Here is a 24875-nt window from a genome sequence, read left to right on the forward strand (position 1 = left end):
GTTGCTGCGTGGAGGTGACCGGAGCGGCGGTGTCTGCTGCTTCTCCGGTCACCTCCATGTAGCAGAGCTGGATGCGACGCTGGACCATCATGGATTACGCCGGACATGGAGGGCTTTGTCGGGGTTAATAAATTGGTAATGAGGGAATTTGTTAGTGTTTTTTATTTCTAATAAAGGATTTTTCGGGTGTGTGTGTGTTTATTTACTGTAACTTACAGATTAATCATGGAAGGTTTCTCGGGGAGACGCCTGACATGATTAATCTAGGACTTATTGGCAGCTATGGGCTGCCAATAACTCCTTATTACCCCGATTTGCCAACGCACCAGGGTAAATCGGGAAGAGCCGGGTACTGTCCCAAAACAGCCGCATCTAATGGATGCGGCCATTCTGGGCGGCTGCTGACTGATATTGTTAGGCTGGGGGGCTCCCCATAACGTGGAGCTCCCCATCCTGAGAATACCAGCCTTCAGCCGTATGGCTTTATCTGGATGGCATTAAAATTGGGGGGGGGGGACCGCACGCCAATTTTTTTTAATTATTTATTTATTTCTAATTTTTTTTTTTTTTCAATTCAACAAGCTTTATGGGCTTATTTGAACTGAAAAATACATGAAACAATTGTTGACAAAACTGCAGCCAAAAACGCACCAAAAAAGCAGCAAAAACGCACCAAAAAAGCACCTACATTTTTGTGACATTTCCAGGCTCTCTCTGACAAGGTGCAGTTTTGGCTGCAGTTTGTGAACACGAAAAAGAAGCAGCATGCGCATGTAGCCTAAAGGGTACTTCTCACATAGCGAGATCGCTGCTGAGTCACGCTTTTTGTGACGCAGCAGTGACCTCATCAGTGATCTCGCGGTGTGTGACACTGAGCAGCGACCTGGCCCCTGCTGTGAAATCGCTGATCGTTACACACTGCTCTAGTTCATTTTTTGGTCGTCGGGCTCCCGCTAGGCAGCACACATCTGTGGTTGACGCTGTGTGACAGTGTCCCAATGACCGCCGAGAACGTTATACAGGTTTGCTACTGCAACCTCTATCGTTACTGCATCGTTGGTAAGGTCTGACTGTGTGACATCTCACCAGCGCCCTCCCAGCGACTTACCAGCGATCCCTATCAGGTCGTACCGTTGTCGGGATCGCTGGTACATCATTTAGTGTGACGGTACCCTAAGAAGAGAAAAAACACTTGACAACATCTTTAAATGCAAGGGCAAAATGTAGATCTGCACAGACAGAAACTTCCCTTAAAAGGAACCTGCCACCTCTAAAAAAAAAAAAGCGCTATAACCCTGCAGATATAGAGTTAATCTTTAAGTACGTAGCATGACAATACTTGCTGGCCGCATTACTGAAAGTGTGGAGAAAATTAGCTTATTTTCTCTCAGAGCCGATGCCTTCAGTCATGGGGAGATGTAGCGAGCGATTAGTCACTGCTCACTATATGGTGAGCAGCAGCTGGAACCAGACCCAGCACGTTATTGACAACACGCTGCGCACAGATGCACTACACAGCTGGCGGTCAGTCAAGGTGCCCGGGCTCGCTGTCATCTGCTTGCCATACAGTGAGCAGAGACTGTAATCGCTACGGGCTCTTGTCCACTTGCACATAGCTTCCGATAAGAGCATCAGAAGCGATATGCTAATGACCCTCTGCTCCGGGTGTCAGCCAAGGGTCATGCGACTGTGATCTGATCTTGCGATTGTATCACAGGTGCGGAGAAAATGGAGGGAACACTCTCTCCTCATCTCCTCCATTGTCTGTCTCTCTGTGTATATCGCACTGCAGTTGCATAACATGCGAGTGCAGTGCCATCTTTCACACTCTCCCATAAGCTTGTATGGGGGGTGCGTGAGCCGAGACTCGCTTCAAAACACAGCATGCTGCGATTGCACAGAGAGCATGATTTGTGTCGTAGAAAAATAATCAAGAGGAAACTGCCCCATAGATTAACACAGGTGCGAGTGCAATCCGATGTTTTATCGGATCGCACATGAAAATCGCAAGTGAACATGAGCCCTACCCCCGAGACTGAACGTGGAAACTCCCAAAAGGAATAAGTTAATTCTCTTCAGTATCTGCTTCCAAACAGAAAACTCAACGGACAGTTGTTTATTCACCAGGACCAGATGACCATGTAATTGGTGTATGGGGGTCTGCCCATTGTCATGTTTTGGGGGCAAGAAGAATATGGGGCTTTTTTTAGTTACAAAGCCTGATCATTTTCTTCCAGCAGCCAAGCTGCTGTCAGGGGGTCCTCAGCCATGTTCTTGTGTATGGTAAATCAGGAGAAATAGCTGTTGGCAAAAAAATAAGGCTTTTTTTTTTTTTTTTTTTTTTTTTTTTTTAACCTAAGTATTTATCAACCCAAACCAGGAGTAGACCAATCAGAGGAAACACGAGCACCACTTCTGTATTTAGTACCCACTCATGGTTTTGGATTACACATGCTGAGGTAAAAAAAACCTCCCTAAATACTCAGTGTGTGCACAGGGCCTAAATCTACACCCACAAAGAATAGATAGCTGAACTAATAATAAACCATATCAATTACAGGACTCATCTGAAGAGTTCCAGAATCTGGCCTCTTGGGTTTATAGGTAAAAATCAATGGGGTGAATACTTTCACAAGGCCCTAGTGTGTGTGGAGCATCGGGTGCTGTATAGACCTGGTGATGCAATGCGGCTGGCCAATCACTGCCATGTCAGTACTCGGTATGGCTGTGGAAGTGCCTACAGCCGAAAAGCTTGATTGGATGCGCTGCAGCCTTTCAACAAACTTTATTAAGCATGTGAGCAGAATCTGAGCTCGACAACGGACGTCCGTGAAAAATTTTAGTTCATGCACCGGACACTAGGTGTCTGGTATGGATCCTGAACTTTACAGATCCTTATAAAGCATAACAACAAAAATAAACCAAAAACGCTGCGTGCTTAAGAGGAATAATAAACATGCAATGGTAAATGTGGAGTTGAAGTCTTATATTAATGCTTAGTATGTTCCTCTACTGTTGTTTATCCATAAATGATGTTTAAAACATATTGTTAGTAACACTGTCCTGTAACCACCCACCATTATATTGCTGAGCTTAGCACCATGCCAGTCTAATCTGCCCAGGGCCATTTCCTCTTCGGGAGTCTTCTCCCAGCACTATGGGTTGCATTGGCCATTGTCTAATGGTTTGCCTGCACTGAACTGAAAGTCCATCTCTTTTCTGCCTGTGTGCCGTTTGCCAGGCAGAAGAGACAAAGATCCTCCTCGCTTCTTGTAATCCATTTTGAGGTCTCTGCTGCTATACACAATTATATTTGACAATAGGCAGTGGACAGGTTACACAAAGGGGACAAACCTAGTGGTCTACACACTTCAGGGGTAACACAGCATCATTACTAGACATAGTGTTGTCTATTTAGCACATTACCTTTTAAAATAAGACCAAATAGTCTGACAGTAGTGATCATTTAGGCTTCCAGAATGTCATTTGTTAATTTAAAAAAAACAACAACAAAACAGTATTGTGGAAAAAGTCACATCCTTATGGTTACACCAACCTAGAGTTTATGTTGCCACTGTCCACTATCTAAAGCAGAGGTCTCCAACCTTTTTTTATCTTGAGAGCTGCATTCAGCTCTGAGAGAGGTTTGGGAGCCACATCCTGAGCCCCCGAGCAGTGATATTTAGCTCCTGCCACCTCTCCCCCCACAGTGACACCTAGAGGCCCCAATATCCATATGATAACAGCCAAAGCTTTCTTATAGAAGTCACACACAGGCAGCATAGTTCCATCCAGGGTATTCTGCCATCAAGCACTCTCACCCCAGTGTTGGCAATATCACCTGTCTCCAGCTCATATTGATTGTCCACCTCCACAGCCGGTATATGCACATCCAGATCTGCTCTTCTAGGGGGTGCTTATTTTAGACCAGGTGTGAGCCACACATCATGGGCCTTACCACCACATGTGGCTCTTGAGCTCCAGCTTGGGGACCCCTGGTCTAAAGGCTGCAGTTATGCTTTTGTTGCATGCGGCATGTTGGCTCGGTGGTTAGCACTGCAATCTTGCAGCGCTGGGGTCCTGGGTTCAAATCCCACCAACATCTGCAAGGAGTGTGTATGTTCTCCCCATGTTTGCGTGGATTTCCTCCCACACTCTAAAGACATACTGATGGTGTTTTTATTTTTATTTTTTTTTTCTTTTGCTATATAAAAAAAGTAAAGGATTTTTATGTGAAGGAACATAACCTAATAAAATTGTGACGTGTGCTGTGGATACCATGCATCATATTGTACATTGTGCCCTGGACGATCTATATGTCCAGGCTGCATAATGACACGATCCTCAGATTTATTAGGATCTAGACTGTAAAGTGTAAAGCTCTGCTACGTTAGTGTTGTGGGTTTTTTTTTGTTTTGTTTTTGTTTGTTTTTTTTCTCCTATTTTATGACTTCGAACCCTCTTGAATAATTTTTCTTTTGCCCTTGTAGTATCCATCATCACAGCGGCTGCCCTTTAGGAGAAAAATTAACTTTTCAAGACCCATGGATTTGGCAAGCAGGTCCCCCACAGCATTGCACAGATATCCGTTTAATAGGTAGGTGATATGCGACACTACTTTTTGTTCATTAAGTCACTTTTCAGAGAACAGTTTTTATCCATATAACTCTTACAGGGTTATTCTGGTGCCATTCACTTAGTCATTGGGAGGTGAGCGGTGGCAGTTACAACACATGTGCAGATAGGTTTCCGACTAGTAGGTTTTCTTTTTCGCTCCTAATTGGGAGACCCAGACAATTGGGTGTATAGCTATTGCCTCCGGAGGCCACACAAAGTATTACACTTAAAAGTGTAAGGCCCCTCCCCTTCTGGCTATACACCCCCAGTGGGATCACTGGCTCACCAGTTTTGTGCTTTGTGCGAAGGAGGTCCACCATATCCACAGTTCACATCCCAGGCGTGGAAAACTAGGAAGCTGACTTCCTAAGTCGCCGGGGTGTGGCCGAAAGGGTATGGTCTCTTCACCCGGACGGGTTTCGGGAGATCTGGCGCCGCTGACAGAGGCCGGACGTCGATCTAATGGCGTCACGGCACAACAACAATGTGCCAGCTTCATGGCACGGTTTCACAATCATCGAGCTCTGGCGGCAGACGCCTTAGTTCAGCATTGGTCGCAGTTCCAGCTACCTTATGTGCCACCTCTGGCATTGTTGCCCAGAGTGCTGCGCTAGATCAGGACCGACTGCGGCCGCGCCATCCTCGTCGCTACAGATTGGCCGAGGATGTTGTGGTTCCCGGTTCTGTGGTGCCTCACGGTAGGCTAACCGGGGGCACTACCAGACCAATCAGACTGGCTGTCTCAAGGGCCATTCTTCCATTTGAATTCTACGGCCCTCAACCTGATGGTGTGGCATTGAGTCCTGGAACCTAGTGTTGTCAGGATTACCTCAGGACGTGGTTGCCACCATGAGACAGGCTAGCATACCAACGTCCGCCAAGATTGACCACAGGACGTGGAAGATATTCTTATCTCGGTGCTCGGCGCAGGGTGTTTCTCCCTGGCCGGTTGCATCGTCTATGTTTCCTTCCTTCCTGCAATCTAGGTTGGAAAAAGGGTTGTCGCTCAGTTCCCTTTAGGGACAAGTCTCAGCGCTATCTGTATTTTTTCAGAAACGACTTCCTCAGGTACGCACGTTCCTACGGGGAGTTTGTCGTCTCAGCACTCCGTAGAAGCGGCCGTTAGAGCCCTGGGATCTGAACAAGGTTCTAATTGCTCTCCAGATGCCGCCTTTCGAGCCTTTGAAAGAGGTCTCCCTTCCCGCTTTTCTCGGGAAGTGGCCTTCTAGTAACGGTCTCGTCTCTTAGGAGAGTTTCCGAGCTAGCAACGCTCTCATACAAATCTCCCTTCCTGGTCCTTCACCAGGACAGGGTAGTTCTGCGTCCGATTCCGGAATTTCTCCCTAAGGTGGTATCCCACTTTCATATCAATCAGGATATCACCTCACCTTCTTTGTGTCCTCGTCCAGTCCATCAATTTCAGAAGGATTTGCATCTGTTGGTTCTGGTGAGAGCACTCAGGTTCTACTTCCCGCATGGCGCTCCTGCGCCACCCGGATGCACTCTTTGTCCTTGTCGCTGGTCGGCGTAAACAGTCGCAAGCTTCTGAATCCACCCTGGCTCGGGGGATCGAGGAACCAATTCTTGAAACCTACAGTTCTACTGGGCTTCTGGTTCTCTCAAGGCTGAAGGCCCATTCTACCAGAGCCGTGGGTGCATCCTGGGCATTACGGCACCAGGCTACGGCTCAGCAGGTGTGTCAGGCACCTACCTGATTGAGTCTGCATACTTTTACCAAGCATTTTCAGGTGCATACCTACGCTTCGGCAGACGCCAGCCTAGGTAGATAAGTCCTTCAGGCGGCGATTGCCCACCTGAAGGAAAGGGCTGTTTGACGGCCCTATCACGAGGTATTCTTTTACCCACCCAGGGACTGCTTTTGGACGTCCCAATTGTCTGGGTCTCCCAATTAGGAGCGAAAAAGAAGGGAATTTTGTTTACTTACCGTAAATTCCTTTTCTTCTAGCTCCAATTGGGAGACCCAGCACCCGCCCTGTTTTCTCGGGGTTTTTCTGTTTTTTCGGGTACACATGTTGTTCATGTGGTATGGTTCAGTTCTCCGATGTTTCCTCGGATTGAATTGGTCTTTAAACCAGTTATTGGCTTTCCTCCTTCTTGCTTTGGCACTAAAACTGGTGAGCCAGTGATCCCACTGGGGGTGTATAGCCAGAAGGGGAGGGGCCTTACACTTTTAAGTGTAATGCTTTGTGTGGCCTCCGGAGGCAATAGCTATACACCCAATTGTCTGGGTCTCCCAATTGGAGCTAGAAGAAAAGGAATTTACGGTAAGTAAACAAAATTCCCTTCTTGTTCAACTGCCCGCTTCATTAGGGGTGTTCCAATAATACTATTGATGACCTATCCAGGCAGTAGGTAATCACTGTCCACGACCAGTGGGGTTCAATATGTCCACCGATGAGCTGTGCGGACAGAGGTCTAGTGTACAGGACTGGAACAGCACAGCTGATATTAATGACTTTCTAATATACAACCTTCACATGCTTTGTACTACCTAGAACTGAGAAATGAATATAATGTATCCAGCCTAGTGTGTGTGTGTGTTTGTGTGTGTTGCTAAAAATGAAGTATGGCATAATGTAGTCGCCTAGACAATTACCACACAGGATAATGAGCAAAATATAACCCATAACATAACAGTTTGTGTCTTATAGATGCCACTAAAAGGTTCTCTTTTATACATTACATAATAAGCATTGTCATGTCAGAATGACTCTATAATCTTTTCCAAATGTAAAATCTACATTATAAGCCACCTGATCTGATTGACAGCTCCTCAGTGTTCAGCTGGGTCAGTGGAGATTAAATACATTTAAACTCATGAGCGCTCTCACTCTTTTAGCTGGACTCATGAAATATTTATTTAATATTTATTTAATATCCGGTTCTTCAGCTGTCCTAGAATGGATTCTCAAAGAGATCTTTTTAGTAATGTATGTAGTTTCTGTTGTGAAATCTGGTGATGGATCCACTTCAGGCCAGGTTCACATTACCATATGTTCGGTCCAAGTGCTGTTCGTAAAAAACGGACAGCACTCAAGCAATGATATGTTATTCAATGGGAATGAAAAAAGGTCCATGGAGCCTCTGTTAGGAGTCTCGACACAGAAACTAGGCAGATATCCCTCCGGGAAGAACCTAGCCACACCTTGCCTAGGTCCTTCCCGGAGTGATATCTGGCTAGTTCTGTGTTGAGACTCCTAACAGAGGCTCCACCAACCTTTTTTGATTTGCATACTTCCCAGGGGGCAATGCACCTAGGATTTCACTGTGTTGAGCGCCCTCGCTGGCTGCTGGCAGTGTTTTCTCTGGCTGGTCTCCCTGAGCTCAGTGATTGTTTTGTCATGTTATTCAATGGGGCAGTGCGGATGAGCAGTTTTTTTTCCATGGACTAAATCTACACAAGATAAAGATCTCACCATACACTAGTTTCTCCCATGTGACGGGTGAGACTTTCCCATTCAAGTCTATTTGTGCATGAAAAAAATCGAATTTCATACACAGCCACTGTATAGCAATCTGATTTTTCTTTGTCGCTCCATTGGGAGACCCAGACAATTGGGTTGTATAGCTATGCCTCCGGAGGCCACACAAAGCATTACACTAAAAGTGTAAAGCCCCTCCCCTTCTGCCTATACACCCCCCGTGCTCACGGGCTCCTCAGTTTTCTTGCTTTGTGCGAAGGAGGCAGACATCCACGCATAGCTCCACTGCTTGGTCAGCAGCAGCTGCTGACTAGGTCGGATGGAAGAAAAGAGGGCCCATAACAGGGCCCCCAGCATGCTCCCTTCTCACCCCACTCTTGTCGGCGGTGTTGTTAAGGTTGAGGTGCCCATTGCGGGTACACAGGCAGGAGCCACATGCTGTTTTCCTTCCCTATCCCTTAATGGGCTCTGGGTGAAGTGGGTTCCGGATCGGTCTCCAGGCACTGGGACCGTGCTCCCTCCGCAGCCCTTGGGAATCTGCAGAATAGGAGCTGGATATCGTCAGGGACAAGGCCCTGCTACTATGAGGTACTCTGTGTCTCCGTGGGGACCGCGCATGGAGCGCTGGTCCCATACACATTACAGCACTGCTGGGTGTGTTAGTGCGCCGTGCATGGAGCGCTTGTGCCAGACACTTTCCATCTCTGCTGGGTGTGTTAGTGCGCCGGACATGGAGCGTTTGGGCCAGACACTTTCCAGCTCTGCTGGGTGTGTTAGTGCGCCGGACATGGAGCGTTTGGGCCAGACACTTTCCAGCTCTGCTGGGTGTGTTAGTGCGCCGGACATGAAACGTTAGTGCCATACACTTTCCAGCACTGCTGGACGTGTTAGTGCGCCGGGGGACTACGCGCGGCCGCGCTTATTGCCGGCCGCGCTTATAACTTTAGCCCCCGGCTTCTGCGGCCTAGTGTCGTTCTTTCCCGCCCACAGGCCTGCCAGTCAGGGGAGGGGCGGGACGCTGCACGGATCGTCAGCAGAGGGCTGGAGCATACATTAGTATCCTCCTCACTCAGTACAGTCGGGCGCTGGATTCCCGCACTTTTCTTGGGCACGCCCACAGTCTCCTCCCCCTCACAGAACGCCGGCAGCCATTCCTGTCAGCGATTCAGACGCTGAGGAGGAGAGGCAACACAGGGAGACCCAGGCAGGGAATCTGGCGACCATACAACCGCTCTGAGCGGTCGGTAAGCAGCACCTGTGGTGCTGGCCCCACTGAGTACTGAAGTGTGTGTATGTATGTATGTATGTATGTATATGTATATGTATATATATATATATATATATATATATATATATATATATATATATATATATATATATATATATATATATATATATATATATATATATATATATATATATATATATATATATATAATATAGGCTTTTAGGCTATACATTGCACTGTACGGTCGCTCTGTTGAGTTTTGGCGATATACCCTCCTGGTTGTTCTCAGAGGAGACAACAAGTCATCTGCAAAAAGCAAGGGTGCCACAGCACAGACGTATTTTGCTACCTGTACCTCATGTACAGCTGTACTACCGGCAGGGTCCACTGACCCTCATTGTGTGCAATGCTCGGCCCCGGTTGCGCTTACTCAGCCGGAGCCTCTGCTACAAGTGGCCCAGGTGGATCCACCTGCTCCCACTGTCCAGGTGACAGGGACGGAGTTTGCAGCCTTTGCTGACAAACTGTCTGAGAGTATGGATAAATGGTCTGCTAAAATACTGGAAGCTTTGCAGTCCAGACCGGTGATTCAGGCCCCGGGCTCTATCCAATCCTTGACCCCTGGTCCCCCTCAATTGGAACAGCAATGTGCCCCGGGGGTAACCCACAGGTCTCAGGGTGAGGTCTCTGACACGGACCGCAGTCCCAGGCCGCCCAAGCGGGGTCGCTGGGAAATTCCCTCCACTTCATCACACTGTTCAGGGTCCCAGCAGGGGGACTCTCTGGAGGATGAAGCGGAGGTCTCAGATCAGGATTCTGATAGTGAAGCCGCTCTCAACCTAGATACACCTGAAGGTGACGCAGTAGTGAATGACCTTATAGCGACCATCAATCAGGTGTTGGATATTTCTCCCCCAGCTCCTCCAATTGAGGAGTCTGCTTCTCAGGAGAAATTCCGTTTCAGGTTTCCCAAGCGTACATTAAATATGTTTCTGGATCACTCTGACTTCAGAGAGGCAGTCCAGAAAAACCAGAACTGTCCAGACAAGCGTTTTTCCAAGCGCCTTAAGGACACACGTTATCCCTTCCCCCCCCGAGGTTGTCAAGGGCTGGACTCAGTGTCCTAAGGTGGATCCTCCAATCTCCAGACTGGCGGCTAGATCCATAGTTGCAGTGGAAGACGGGGCTTCACTCAAAGATGCCACTGACAGACAGATGGAGCTATGGTTGAAATCCATCTATGAAGCTATCGGCGCGTCTTTTGCTCCAGCATTCGCAGCCGTATGGGCACTCCAAGCTATCTCAGCTTGTCAGGCGCAGATTCATGCGGTAACACGTACATCTGCCCCACAAGTGGTGTCCTTAACCAATCAGGCGTCGGCGTTTGCGTCCTACGCCATTAATGCTATCCTCGACTCTGCGAGCCGTACGGCGGTGGCATCCGCCAACTCGGTGGTACTCCGCAGGGCCATGTGGCTACGTGAATGGAAGGCAGACTCCGCTTCCAAAAAGTTCTTGACCGGTTTGCCATTGGCTGGCGACCGCTTGTTTGGTGAGCGATTGGATGGAATCATTAAATAATCCAAGGGAAAGGATTCATCCTTACCCCAGTCCAAACCAAACAGACCTCAACCACGGAAGGTACAATCGAGGTTTCGGTCCTTTCGGACCGCGGGCAGATCTCAATTTTCCTCGTCCAAAAGGCCTCAGAAAGATCAGAGGAACTCCGATGCATGGCGGTCTAAGTCACGTCCTAAAAAGACCGCTGGAGGCTCCGCTCCCAAAGCGGCCTCCTCATGACTTTCGGCCTCTTCAAACCGCATCCTCGGTCGGTGGCAGGCTCTCCCGCTTTTGCGACATCTGGCTGCCACAAGTAAAAGACCGATGGGTGAGAGACATTCTATCTCACGGTTACAGGATAGAGTTCAATTCTCGTCCTCCGACTCGTTTCTTCAGAACATCTCCACCCCCCGACAGAGCCGAGGCTCTTATGCAGGCGGTGGGCACCCTGAAGGCGGAAGGAGTGGTGATCCCGGTTCCTCTTCAGCAACGGGGTCACGGTTTTTACTCCAACTTGTTTGTGGTGCCAAAAAAGGACGGATCCTTCCGTCCCGTTCTGGACCTAAAGCTGCTCAACAAGCATGTGAAAACCAGGCGGTTCCGGATGGAATCGCTTCGCTCCGTCATCGCCTCCATGTCCCAAGGAGATTTCCTGGCATCAATAGACATCAAAGATGTTTATCTCCACGTACCGATTGCGCCAGAGCATCAGCGCTTCCTGCGCTTCGCCATAGGGGACGAACACCTTCAGTTCGTGGCACTACCTTTTGGCCTGGCAACAGCCCCAAGGGTCTTCACCAAGGTCATGGCAACAGTGGTGGCAATCCTACACTCTCAGGGACACTCGGTGATCCCTTATTTAGACGATCTACTGGTCAAGGCACCCTCTCAAGGGGCATGCCAACACAGCCTGAACATTGCTCTGGAAACTCTCCAGAGTTTCGGGTGGATCATCAATTTTCCAAAGTCAAATCTGACACCGGCCCAATCACTGACATATCTTGGCATGGAGTTTCATACTCTCTCAGCGATAGTGAAGCTTCCGCTGAACAAACAGCGTTCACTACAGACAGGGGTGCAATTTCTCCTTCATGGTCAGTCACACCCCCTGAGGCGCCTCATGCACTTCCTAGGGAAGATGGTGGCAGCAATGGAGGCTGTTCCTTTTGCGCAGTTTCATCTGCGCCCACTTCAATGGGACATTCTCCGCTAATGGGACAGGAAGTCGACGTCCCTCGACAGGAACGTCTCCCTTTCTCGGGCAGCCAAAGCTTCCCTTCAGTGGTGGCTTCTCCCCACTTCTCTGTCGAAGGGGAAATCCTTCCTGCCCCCATCCTGGGCGGTGGTCACGACGGACGCGAGCCTGTCAGGGTGGGGAGCGGTCTTTCTCCACCACAGGGCTCAGGATACTTGGACTCAGCCAGAGTCCTCCCTTCAGATCAATGTTTTGGAGATAAGGGCAGTGTATCTTGCCCTAAAGGCGTTCCAGTCGTGGCTGGAAGGCAAACAGATCCGAATTCAGTCGGACAACTCCACAGCGGTGGCATACATCAACCACCAAGGCGGGACACGCAGTCGGCAAGCCTTCCAGCAAGTCCGGCGGATTCTGCTGTGGGTGGAAGCCACAGCCTCCACCATATCCGCAGTTCACATCCCGGGCGTAGAAAACTGGGAAGCAGACTTTCTCAGTCGCCAGGGCATGGACGCAGGGGAATGGTCCCTTCACCCGGACGTGTTTCAGGAGATCTGTTGCCGCTGGGGCATGCCGGACGTCGACCTAATGGCGTCCCGGCAGAACAACAAGGTCCCGACATTCATGGCACGGTCTCAAGATCACAGAGCTCTGGCGGCAGACGCCTTAGTTCAGGATTGGTCGCAGTTTCAACTCCCTTATGTGTTTCCTCCTCTGGCACTGTTGCCCAGAGTGTTACGCAAGATCAGGGCCGACTGCCGCCGCGCCATCCTCGTCGCTCCAGACTGGCCGAGGAGGTCGTGGTACCCGGATCTGTGGCATCTCACGGTCGGCCAACCGTGGGCACTACCAGACCGACCAGACTTGCTGTCTCAAGGGCCGTTTTTCCATCTGAATTCTGCGGCCCTCAACCTGACTGTGTGGCCATTGAGTCCTGGATCCTAGCGTCTTCAGGATTATCTCAAGAGGTCATTGCCACTATGAGACAGGCTAGGAAACCAACGTCCGCCAAGATGTACCACAGGACGTGGAAAATATTCCTGTCGTGGTGCTCTGCTCAGGGTTTTTCTCCCTGGCCATTTGCCTTGCCCACTTTTCTGTCCTTCCTTCAATCCGGATTGGAAAAGGGTTTGTCGCTCGGCTCCCTTAAGGGACAAGTCTCGGCGCTCTCTGTGTTTTTTCAGAAGCGCCTAGCCAGACTTCCACAGGTACGCACGTTCCTGCAGGGGGTTTGTCACATCGTCTCTCCTTACAAGCGTCCGTTAGAACCCTGGGATCTGAACAGGGTGCTGATGGCTCTTCAGAAACCACCGTTCGAGCCAATGAGGGATATTTCTCTCGCACGCCTTTCGCAGAAAGTGGTTTTCCTAGTAGCAGTCACTTCACTTCGGAGAGTGTCTGAGCTAGCAGCGTTGTCGTGCAAAGCCCCTTTCCTGGTGTTTCACCAGGACAAGGTGGTTCTGCGTCCGGTTCCGGAATTTCTCCCTAAGGTGGTATCCCCCTTTCATCTCAATCAGGATATCTCCTTACCCTCTTTTTGTCCTCATCCAGTTCACCAATGTGAAAAGGATTTGCACTTGTTAGATCTGGTGAGAGCACTCAGATTCTACATTTCTCGTACGGCGCCCCTGCGCCGCTCGGATGCACTCTTTGTCCTTGTCGCTGGCCAGCGTAAAGGGACACAAGCTTCCAAATCAACCCTGGCTCGGTGGATCAAGGAACCAATCCTCGAAGCTTATCGTTCCTCGGGGCTTCCGGTTCCCTCAGGGCTGAAGGCCCATTCTACCAGGGCCGTGGGAGCGTCCTGGGCCTTGCGGCACCAGGCTACGGCTCAGCAGGTGTGTCAGGCAGCTACCTGGTCGAGCCTGCACACTTTCACGAAACACTATCAGGTGCATACCTATGCTTCGGCAGATGCCAGCCTAGGTAGGCGAGTCCTTCAGGCGGCGGTTGCCCACCTGTAGGACGGAGCCGTTACGGCTCTATTATGAGGTATTATTTACCCACCCAGGGACTGCTTTTGGACGTCCCAATTGTCTGGGTCTCCCAATGGAGCGACAAAGAAGAAGGGAATTTTGTTTACTTACCGTAAATTCCTTTTCTTCTAGCTCCAATTGGGAGACCCAGCACCCGCCCCTGTTTTTTTGTGTGCACATGTTGTTCATGTTGAATGGTTTCAGTTCTCCGATATTCCTTCGGATTGAATTTACTTTAAACCAATTATAATTTTTTCCTCCTTCTTGCTTTTGCACCAAAACTGAGGAGCCCGTGAGCACGGGGGGTGTATAGGCAGAAGGGGAGGGGCTTTACACTTTTAGTGTAATGCTTTGTGTGGCCTCCGGAGGCATAGCTATACAACCCAATTGTCTGGGTCTCCCAATTGGAGCTAGAAGAAAAGGAATTTACGGTAAGTAAACAAAATTCCCTTCTTCTGGTATATTGCAGTTCTTTAACATTGGAAACTATATTTAGTCCTTACATTTTTAATAATGATTATTGTATAAAAACGGATTACACATGGATGACAATTGAGGAAGATTTAAAGGAACCTGTCAGGTGCAATATGCACCCATAACCACGAGCAGCTCTGGGTGCATATTACTAATCCCCCTGCCTAACCGTCCCTGTATACACTAGCATAGATAAAGAGATCTTTAGAAAAAGTATCTCTAAAGAGTTTATCTTAAATGCTAATGAACCCACGACTAGTCGCAAGGGCGTGCGTTCCCTTGGCTAGCCAGGCCACATAGCATGTTAGCACGCACCTGTGGGTGTACTAACATGCTAATGAATGCGCAGGGCCGTCGCATATACCTCACTCTTCATGGCATACGGCAGAGGATGGATGCGCACTGAGCATGATCCGGAGTGCCCTGGACTTTTGATAGTGTGCACTAAATTGATGCCAGGTATAAGATTCCAGGCTTCAGTGAGGTATAGTGAGCATGACTGGAAGTCCCAAGGACTCCGGATTATGCCCAGTGCGCATTGATCCTCTGACGGCTGCCTTCAAGACTGAGGTATGTTTGGCGAAGCCGAGCATTCATTAGCATGTTAGTACGCCCACAGGGGGCTAAAGGAACTCACACCCCTGCGACTAGTCCCTGGCCTCATTAGCATGTAATAACTATCTTTAGAAATACTTTCTCTAAAGATCTCTTTATCTATGCTAGTGTATACAGGTATAGTTAAACAATAGGATAAAGAATTGCACAACAGTCACAATGTATAGGGGAATAATGAAAAGCAGAAATGCTATGTGTGCACATAGCCTTAGGCTATGTACGTACGTGTGCGCTCTGCACGGCACCTAAAAGGTGCGCTTCAGAGCGCAGCTGAAAAGCTCCGTTCTGAAGCGCATGGTGCCGGCGAGAACGTGCGCTCTGCATGCAGCTCCTCCCATAGACAGCAGGAGCTGCCGGCAAAGCGCACGGAAGAAGTGACATGTCACTTCTTAGAACGCAGCGATTCGGGCAGCAGCCGAAGCGCTGCGTTCTAATATGCCAAGTGCGCACGGCCCCTGTACAATCTCCATAGACTGTGCAGGGGACGCAGGACTCATGCAGTTACGCTGCGCTACAAAGCGCAGCGTAACTGCATGAATTACGCACACGTGCGCACATAGCCTTAGGCAGGGATTAGTAATATACACCCAGGACTGCTCGTGCCTCTGGGTGCGTATTGCATCTGACAGGTTCCCTTTAAGATGTCAGCCATGGGGGGGCCTTCTGCAGGCCTCTGGCAACCATGACAATTTTTTGGCACCTCAATGATTGCATTGTGGGGGCTGATGGGAGCCTTGTGATCGACAGCATCATTTAAATGGTTAAACGGCATCGCTCTGCACAAGCCCTAGTTGTTGCGATTACAGGAAGACGCTGGTAACGTATCCGGGACTTGCCTTTAGTGGATCCAAATTTACACCATTTTGTTTTTCCATTTGTGCCTTTTTAGTATCCGTTTATAAATCTATTAAATGTAAGTGTTTAAGGTCACACATCTGTAGAATAGAAGTCATGGGGTATGATGGGTATGTTGCGGTATATATGTCTTTATGGCTATCGTTGGGCTCAGTGCTGACCAACTTTTTGTTCAAGCTTATAAATGTCTGTACATGTGTGTGTACATTGTATATATGAATGTATTTAATGTATTTCATTAATATTTTAGCAATTATTCAAATACAAATACCTTTAGAAGTGGACTGAGAATGAGGCAGCAGCGAGACAGTCGACAAGCCACGTATTTCCTCAGGAGAGGCCTGAAGGTAATTCCATGTGGGATAATGGGAATCTGTAGGACATTTGAGATATTGATGTATAATCACATGCTGGCCAGACATAGATATGTGCTGGAAGAACCCTTTGGTTTTGTTGAAATTTGCTGACTGGATAATATGTATGGGGACAGCGTTACTTAAAAGGTGTCTGCAATTATACTCGTACCTATTATTGATCAGTAACGTGACAACTGATTTATAATGGCCAAACGTTGGGCAGCATGAATCTGAGCTCTGTCATTTCAGCCAGCTATGCTTTACTCTGAAACGCTGTGGTGCCTGTATGATGGTCATTAAGGAGCCTTAATCATCAGCACTATGACACTGAGGACTAACTAAATGGCACCCACCAACACGTGAAGGTGCAGGAGGTGTTCGTAGTGTAATATAGCTGACATCCTGCTGCATTGGGCACAATTGGTTTAAGTATTGATCAATGCCATTGAACCCCCTAAATGCCACTGTGCACTGTGACATCAGCATTTAGATGGCGTTCCTTCTTTGTCCCTATAGATGCCTGGCACCCCAAGGCCAAGTAAAAGCCTTGGTGTGCTATGGCCCCTGAGCAGAGTCAAAGGCCGGTTTCAGTCGTCCGTGTTTAATCAGGTACCAGTCACACGTGTGACATCCGTGTTTTGCATATCTGTGACAGGTACTGGAGAAAACATGTCTGTGAAATAAAAAGATTTCTTTGTCGCTCCCTTGGGAGACCCAGACAATTGGTGTATAGCTTCTGCCTCCGGAGGCCACACAAAGTATTACACTTTAAAAAGTGTAACCCCTCCCCTCTGCCTATACACCCTCCTGTGGATCACGGGCTCCTCAGTTTTATGCTTTGTGTGGAAGGAGGCACACATCCACTCATGCATTCTCATATTAGTTATGTCGGTTGGAAGAAAAGAGGGCCCCCACGGGGCCCCCGGCATGTTCCCTTCTCACCCCACTATGTCGGCGGTGTTGTTAAGGTTGAGGTACCCATTGCGGGTACAAAGGCCGGAGCCTCATGCCGTCTCCTTCACCATCCCTTAGCGGCTCTGGGAGAAGTGGGATCCTGAAAGGTCATCCAGTTGCTGGGACCGTGCTCCCTCCGCAGCCCCTGTGGGAATCTGCCGGACCGGAGTCTATTTAACCTCAGGGACCGGGCCCTGCAACTCTAAGGTACTCTGTGTCCCCATTGGGGACTGTGCAGGGAGCGCACCTTCTTCCCGGACGCTGCGGCAGCTGCTGGATTGGGAAGACCGGCGGACTTCCGCGCCGACCGTGCCTGCTTGTCGGGCGCGGTCTCAAATTTAGTCCCCGGCTTCATCGCGGCCTAGTCGCAAAAATCCCACCCCCGGGCCTGCCTGTCAGGGGTAAGGGCGGGACTGCCGACCTGACGTCGGATGTGAGGGCTGGAGCATCCTGCATGTTTCCTCCCCCCTCACTGATCACTGTGGGGACCCCAGATTCCTGCACTTTCCTGGCGCCGCCCACGGCTCCACTCCTCCCCTGAGATCTCCGGCAGCCATTTTTTGGGCATTCTGCCGGTGGAGGATTCTCAGGAACAGCTCTGCAGCTCCAGGGGACCTAAAGCTGGGAATCTGGAGGCACACACTCCGCTTGTTAGCGGTCGGTAAGCCACACCGGTCACCCGGTGCTGGTCCCCCCTAGGGTGCCGGAATAGATACGTATTTATATATATATATCTGTTCGGTCGGGCTGTATACCCTGTTTTTGCCCATATACCCTCAGTGATCATTCTCCTAGGAGACAACAGCATGTCGTCCACAAGGAGCAAAGCTGTTAAGGCACAGGGTTTTTTTGCGGCCTGTACCTCTTGTGGGGCTATGTTACCTGCGGGTTCCACCTACCCTCACTGTGAGCAATGCTCGACCCCTGTTTCACTTGCTCAGCCGGAGCCTCGGTCACTAGTGGACCCCTCGGCTCATGTAGACCCCCCTGCTCCCCCTGTCCAAGCGGCAGGGACAGAGTTCTCCTCTTTTGCTGAGAAACTTTGAGTCACTTTCACAATCCATGGCTCAGTCTATGGACAAATGGTCTGCCAAGCTGCTAGAAGCTTTGCAGTCCAGACCGGTCCTTACACAGGCCCCGGCCCCTGTTGGATCGTCACCTCCAGGCCCCTCTCGGTCTGAGCCGCAGCGCGCTCCCAGGTTGGGTCCTAGGTCCCACGCGGAGGACTCCTGCCAGCACCACAGTCCTAGACAGGCTAAGCGGGCTCGCTGGGAATCTTCCCCGACTTCTTCACGCTGCTCGGGTTCCCAGCTTGAGGACTCTCTGGAGGACGAGGCGGACGTCGCAGCTCAGGGTTCTGACCCTGACGTCGCCCTTAACCTTGATACACCTGAGGGGAGCGCATTAGTGAATGATCTTATCTCGTCCATCAACCAGGTGTTGGATCTCTCTCCCCCGCCTCCTACTGTGGAGGAGTCGGCGTCTAAGCAGGAGAAACACCAGTTTCGGTTCCCCAAACGTACACGTAGTGCGTTCTTCGATCACTCTAACTTCAGAGACGCTGTCCAGAAGCCCAGAGCGGTTCCGGACAAGCGCTTTACTAAGCGCCTCACTGACACGCGTTACCCCTTCCCCGCTGAAGTCGTTAAGGGGTGGGCTCAATGTCCCAAGGTGGATCCTCCAGTCTCTAGATTGGCGGCTAGATCTGTGGTATCGGTGGCAGATGGCTCATCGCTAAAGGATGCCACTGACAGGCAGATAGAGCTCCTGGTGAAGTCCATCTTTGAAGCCACGGGCGCGTCTTTTGCCCCGGCCTTTGCAGCCGTGTGGGCACTCCAAGCTATCTCGGCTTGTCTGACTGAGATTAATGCTGTCACACGTAATTCTGCTCCGCAAGTTGCGTCTTTGACTTCTCAAGCGTCAGCTTTTTCTTCCTACGCCATGAACGCAGTCCTAGACTCGGCTAGCCGTACAGCTGTGGCATCCGCTAACTCTGTGGCAGTCCGCAGGGCCATGTGGCTGCGCGAATGGAAGGCAGACTCTGCCTCCAAGAGGTTCTTAACCGGTTTGCCGTTTTCTGGCGAACGCTTGTTTGGCGAACGATTGGATGAGATTATTAAGGAATCCAAGGGAAAGGACTCCTCCTTACCCCAGTCCAGACCTAAGAGACCTCAACAACGGAAAATACAATCGAGGTTTCGGTCCTTTCGTCCCTCTGCCAAGCCCCAATCCTCTTCGTCCAGCAGGCAGGAGAAATGCCAGAGGAACTCCTATGCGTGGCGGTCCAAGTCACGCCCCCAAAAGGCCGCAGGAGGCACTGCCTCCAAGGCGGCCTCCTCATGACTCTCGGCATCCCCTAACCGCATCCTCGGTCGGTGGCAGGCTCTCCCGCTTTGGCGACGCCTGGTGGCCACATGTTCAAGACCGATGGGTGAGAGACATTCTGTCTCACGGTTACAGGATAGAGTTCAGCTCCCGTCCTGCGGCTCGTTTCTTCAGAACCTCTCCGCCCCCCGCTCAGGTGGACGCTCTGAAGACAGAAGGAGTTGTGACCCCCGTTCCCCTTCAGGAACGTGGTCGCGGCTTTTACTCAAACTTGTTCGTGGTGCCAAAAAAGGACGGATCATTCCGTCCCGTTCTGGACCTCAAACTGCTCAACAGACACGTGAGAACCAGAAGGTTTCGGATGGAATCTCTCCGCTCGGTCATCGCCTCGATGTCACAAGGAGACTTCCTAGCATCGATCGACATCAAAGATGCTTATCTCCACGTGCCGATCGCACCCGAACATCAATGCTTCTTGCGTTTCGCCATCAGGGACGAACACCTTCAGTTCGTGGCATTGCCTTTCGGCCTGGCGACAGCCCCACGGGTTTTCACCAAAGTCATGGCATCCGTCGTGGCGGTCCTACACTCTCAGGGCCACTCGGTGATTCCCTACCTAGACGATCTCCTAGTCAGGGCCCCTTCTCGGGTGTGGTGTCAACACAGCCTTACAGTCGCTCTGATGACTCTCCAGCAGTTCGGGTGGATCATCAACTTCCCAAAATCCAAGTTGACACCGACCCAATCACGGACTTACCTCGGGATGGAGTTTCATACACAGTCAGTGGTAGTCAAGCTACCGCGAGACAAACGGCTTTCTCTGCAGGCAGGGGTGCAATCACTTCTTCGGAGTCAGTCACACCCCTTAAGGCGCCTCATGCACTTCCTGGGGAAGATGGTGGCAGCGATGGAGGCAGTGCCGTTCGCGCAATTCCATCTACGGCAGCTCCAATGGGACATTCTCCGCAAATGGGACAGGAGGTTGGCTTCCCTCGACAGGAACGTCTCTTTCCCTTGCAACCAAGACGTCACTTCAGTGGTGGCTCCTTCCCAATTCTCTATCGCAGGGAAAATCCTTCCTACCCCCAACCTGGGCTGTGGTCACCACGGACGCGAGCCTGTCAGGGTGGGGAGCGGTTTTTCTCCACCACAGGGCTCAGGGAACCTGGACTCCGATAGTCTTCCCTTCAGATCAATGATCTGGAAATAAGGGCAGTGTATCTAGCCCTATTGGCTTTTCAGCGGTGGCTGGAGGGCAGGCAGATCCGTATCCAGTCGGACAACGCCACTGCCGTCGCATACATCAACCACCAAGGCGGCACTCGCAGTCGTCAAGCCTTCCAGGAAGTCCGGCGGATTCTGCAGTGGGTGGAAGCCACAGCCTCCACCATCTCCGCAGTTCACATCCCGGGCGTAGAAAACTGGGAAGCAGATTTTCTCAGTCGTCAGGGCATGGATGCGGGGGAATGGTCTCTGCACCCAGAAGTGTTTCGAGAGATCTGTCGCCGCTGTGGAACGCCGGACGTCGATCTCATGGCGTCACGGCACAACAACAAAGTCCCGGCATTCATGGCACGGTCTCAGGATCACAGAGCCCTGGCGGCGGACGCGTTAGTTCAGGACTGGTCGCAGTTTCGACTGCCTTATGTGTTTCCTCCTCTGGCGATGCTGCCCAGAGTGTTACGCAAGATCAGGTCCGACTGCCGTCGCGCCATTCTCGTCGCTCCAGACTGGCCGAGGCGGTCGTGGTACCCGGATCTATGGCATCTCACGGTGGGTCAGCCGTGGGCGCTTCCAGACCGCCCAGACTTGCTGTCACAAGGGCCATTTTTCCATCTGAATTCTGTGGCCCTCAACCTGACTGTGTGGCCATTGAGTCCTGGCTCCTAGCGTCTTCAGGGTTATCTCAGGATGTCATTGCCACCATGAGACAAGCCAGGAAGCCAACGTCTGCCAAGATCTATTACAGGTCTTGGCAAATCTTCTTATCCTGGTGCTCTGATAACGGTTTCTCTCCATGGCCGTTTGCCTTACCCACTTTTCTTTCATTCCTCCAATCCGGAATGGACAAGGGGTTGTCACTCGGCTCTCTCAAGGGCCAAGGTTCGGCGCTCTCCGTATTTTTTCAAAAGCGTCTAGCCAGGCTTCTGCAGGTCCGCACGTTCCTGCAGGGAGTTTGCCACATAGTCCCACCTTACAAGCGTCCGCTGGAACCCTGGGATCTTAACAGGGTGCTAACGGCTCTTCAGAAACCACCTTTCGAGCCGCTGCGGGATGTCTCTTTTATCACGTCTTTCGCAAAAGGTGGCCTTTCTAGTGGCAATTACATCACTCCGGAGAGTGTCTGAGCTTGCAGCGCTGTCATGCAAAGCCCCCTTCCTGGTGTTTCACCAGGATAAGGTGGTTCTGCGTCCGGTTCCGGAATTTCTCCCTAAGGTGGTATCTACTTTTCATCTCAATCAGGATATCTCCTTACCTTCATTTTGCCCTAATCCAATTCACCAATGTGAAAAGGATTTGCACTCTTTGGATCTGGTGAGAGCACTCCGGCTCTACGTGTCTCGCACGGCGCCCCTGCGTCGTTCAGATGCGCTCTTTGTCCTTGTCGCTGCCCAGCGTAAGGGTTCGCAGGCTTCCAAGTCAACCTTGGCTCGGTGGATCAAGGAACCGATTCTCGAAGCCTACCGTTCTTCTGGGCTTCCGCTTCCTTCAGGGCTGAAAGCCCATTCTACCAGAGCCGTGGGTGCGTCCTGGGCATTGCGGCACAGGGCTACGGCTCAGCAGGTGTGTCAGGCAGCGACGTGGTCTAGTCTGCACACTTTCACGAAGCACTATCAAGTGCATACCTATGCTTCGGCAGACGCCAGTCTAGGTAGGCGAGTCCTTCAGGCGGCGGTTGCCCACCTGTAAGAGGAGGGCCGTTCGGCTCTTTTTATTGAGGTATTCTTTTACCCACCCAGGGACTGCTTTTGGACGTCCCAATTGTCTGGGTCTCCCAATGGAGCGACAAAGAAGAAGGGAATTTTGTTTACTTACCGTAAATTCCTTTTCTTCTAGCTCCTATTGGGAGACCCAGCACCCGCCCCTGTTCCCTTCGGGCTGGTTGTTCTTTTGTGTACACATGTTGTTCATGTTGAATTGTTCTTTTGGTTCATGGTTCAGTTCTCTGAACATCCTTCGGATTGCATTTACCATAGACCAATTTATAAGTTTTCTCCTTCCTGCTTTTGCACCAAAACTGAGGAGCCCGTGATCCACGGGAGGGTGTATAGGCAGAGGGGAGGGGTTTACACTTTTTAAAGTGTAATACTTTGTGTGGCCTCCGGAGGCAGAAGCTATACACCAATTGTCTGGGTCTCCCAATAGGAGCTAGAAGAAAAGGAATTTACGGTAAGTAAACAAAATTCCCTTCTTTCCATATTTACCTGCTGTCCTCCGGCTCTGCTTCCTCCCGCTCCTGACTGCCGCTCATTATATTCATCGATTATTAACCACACTCAGGACCTGGAAGCCGGAGCAGCGCAGGGATCGCACTGGATACATCACCACTGAGGACAGCATTTTGTGGACAAGGTGAGTATTCTGTAAGGACAGTGACATCCAGGAGGTCATTGGAGTTCCCAATGAACTCTGAAGACATCCTGATGACTCTCGCGCTAACAGTCTCATGGGTTCATCAGAGTTCATTGGTAACTGTGATGAGTCCTCGATGCTGTCCTTGCGATGTTCCGGCCTCCAGGTTCTCAATATATATATGTGTATATATATATGTGTATATATATATGTGTATATATATATGTGTATATATATATGTGTATATATATATGTGTATATATATATATATATATATATATATATATATATATATATATATGACACATACATTTCTTTGTCGCTCCATTGGGAGACCCAGACAATTGGGTGTATAGCTTCTGCCTCCGGAGGCCACACAAAGTATTACACTTTAAAAAGTGTAACCCCTCCCCTCTGCCTATACACCTCCCCGTGCATCACGGGCTCCTCAGTTTTTATGCTTTGTGCGAAGGAGGAACAGCTCCACAGCTCTGGGAGGCCCGGGCAGGGAATCTGGTGGTCACACAACCGCTGCGGGCGGTCGGTAAGCCGCACCTGTTACTAGGTGCTGGCCCCCCTGGGTGCCGAAGTGTATATTTATATGCTTATATTGTATACATTTACTCTGTACGGCCGCACTATTTGCTTTGGCTATATACCCTCTCTGATTGCTCTAAGAGGAGACAACAGCATGTCGTCCGCAAAAAGCAAGGGTGCCAAGGCACAGGCTTACTTTGCGGAGTTTCATACTCTCTCAGCGATAGTGAAGCTTCCGCTGGACAAACAGCGTTCACTACAAACAGGGGTGCAATCTCTCCTCCGAGCCCAGTCGCACCCCTTGAGGCGCCTCATGCACTTCCTAGGGAAGATGGTGGCAGCAATGGAAGCAGTTCCTTTTGCGCAGTTTCATCTGCGTCCACTTCAATGGGACATTCTCCGCAAATGGGACAGGAAGTCGACGTCCCTCGACAGGAACGTCTCCCTTTCTCGGGCAGCCAAGGCCTCCCTTCAGTGGTGGCTTCTTCCCACTTCTCTGTCGAAGGGGAAATCCTTCCTGCCCCCATCCTGGGCTGTGGTCACGACGGACGCGAGTCTGTCAGGGTGGGGAGCGGTCTTTCTCCACCACAGGGCTCAGGGTACCTGGACTCAGCCAGAGTCCTCCCTTCAGATCAATGTTCTGGAGATAAGGGCAGTGTATCTAGCCCTAAAGGCGTTCCAGCCGTGGCTGGAAGGCAGGCAGATCCGAATTCAGTCGGACAACGCCACGGCGGTGGCATACATCAACCACCAAGGCGGCACACGCAGTCGGCAAGCCTTCCAGGAAGTTCGGCGGATTCTGCTGTGGGTGGAAGCAACAGCCTCCACCATCTCCGCAGTTCACATCCCGGGCGTAGAAAACTGGGAAGCAGACTTTCTCAGTCGCCAGGGCATGGACGCAGGGGAATGGTCTCTTCACCCGGACGTGTTTCAAGAGATCTGTTGCCGCTGGGGTACGCCGGACGTCGATCTCATGGCGTCTCGGCACAACAACAAAGTCCCGGCATTCATGGCACGGTCTCAAGATCACAGAGCTCTGGCGGCGGACGCATTAGTTCAGGATTGGTCGCAGTTTCGACTTCCTTATGTGTTTCCTCCTCTGGCAATGCTGCCCAGAGTGTTACGCAAGATCAGGTCCGACTGCCGCCGCGCCATCCTCGTCGCTCCATA

At 50.6% G+C, this 24875-nt stretch overlaps 1 protein-coding gene across 3 annotated transcripts in view; it reads left to right on the forward strand.

The window, feature by feature from the left end:
- The window catches only part of FYTTD1 (forty-two-three domain containing 1), a 61429-nt gene that overhangs the window by 5123 nt on the left and 31431 nt on the right, over positions 1–24875 (forward strand). For all 3 annotated transcript variants that reach the window (XM_075340384.1, XM_075340383.1, XM_075340385.1), the window contains exons 4-5: positions 4491–4597; positions 16211–16307. In XM_075340384.1, the coding sequence (XP_075196499.1) occupies positions 4491–4597; positions 16211–16307 (204 nt within the window). The remainder of the gene's footprint in view (positions 1–4490; positions 4598–16210; positions 16308–24875) is intronic.

Source organism: Anomaloglossus baeobatrachus, chromosome 3 (assembly GCF_048569485.1).
Source record: "Anomaloglossus baeobatrachus isolate aAnoBae1 chromosome 3, aAnoBae1.hap1, whole genome shotgun sequence".
In the NCBI taxonomy this organism is placed as follows: domain Eukaryota; kingdom Metazoa; phylum Chordata; class Amphibia; order Anura; family Aromobatidae; genus Anomaloglossus; species Anomaloglossus baeobatrachus.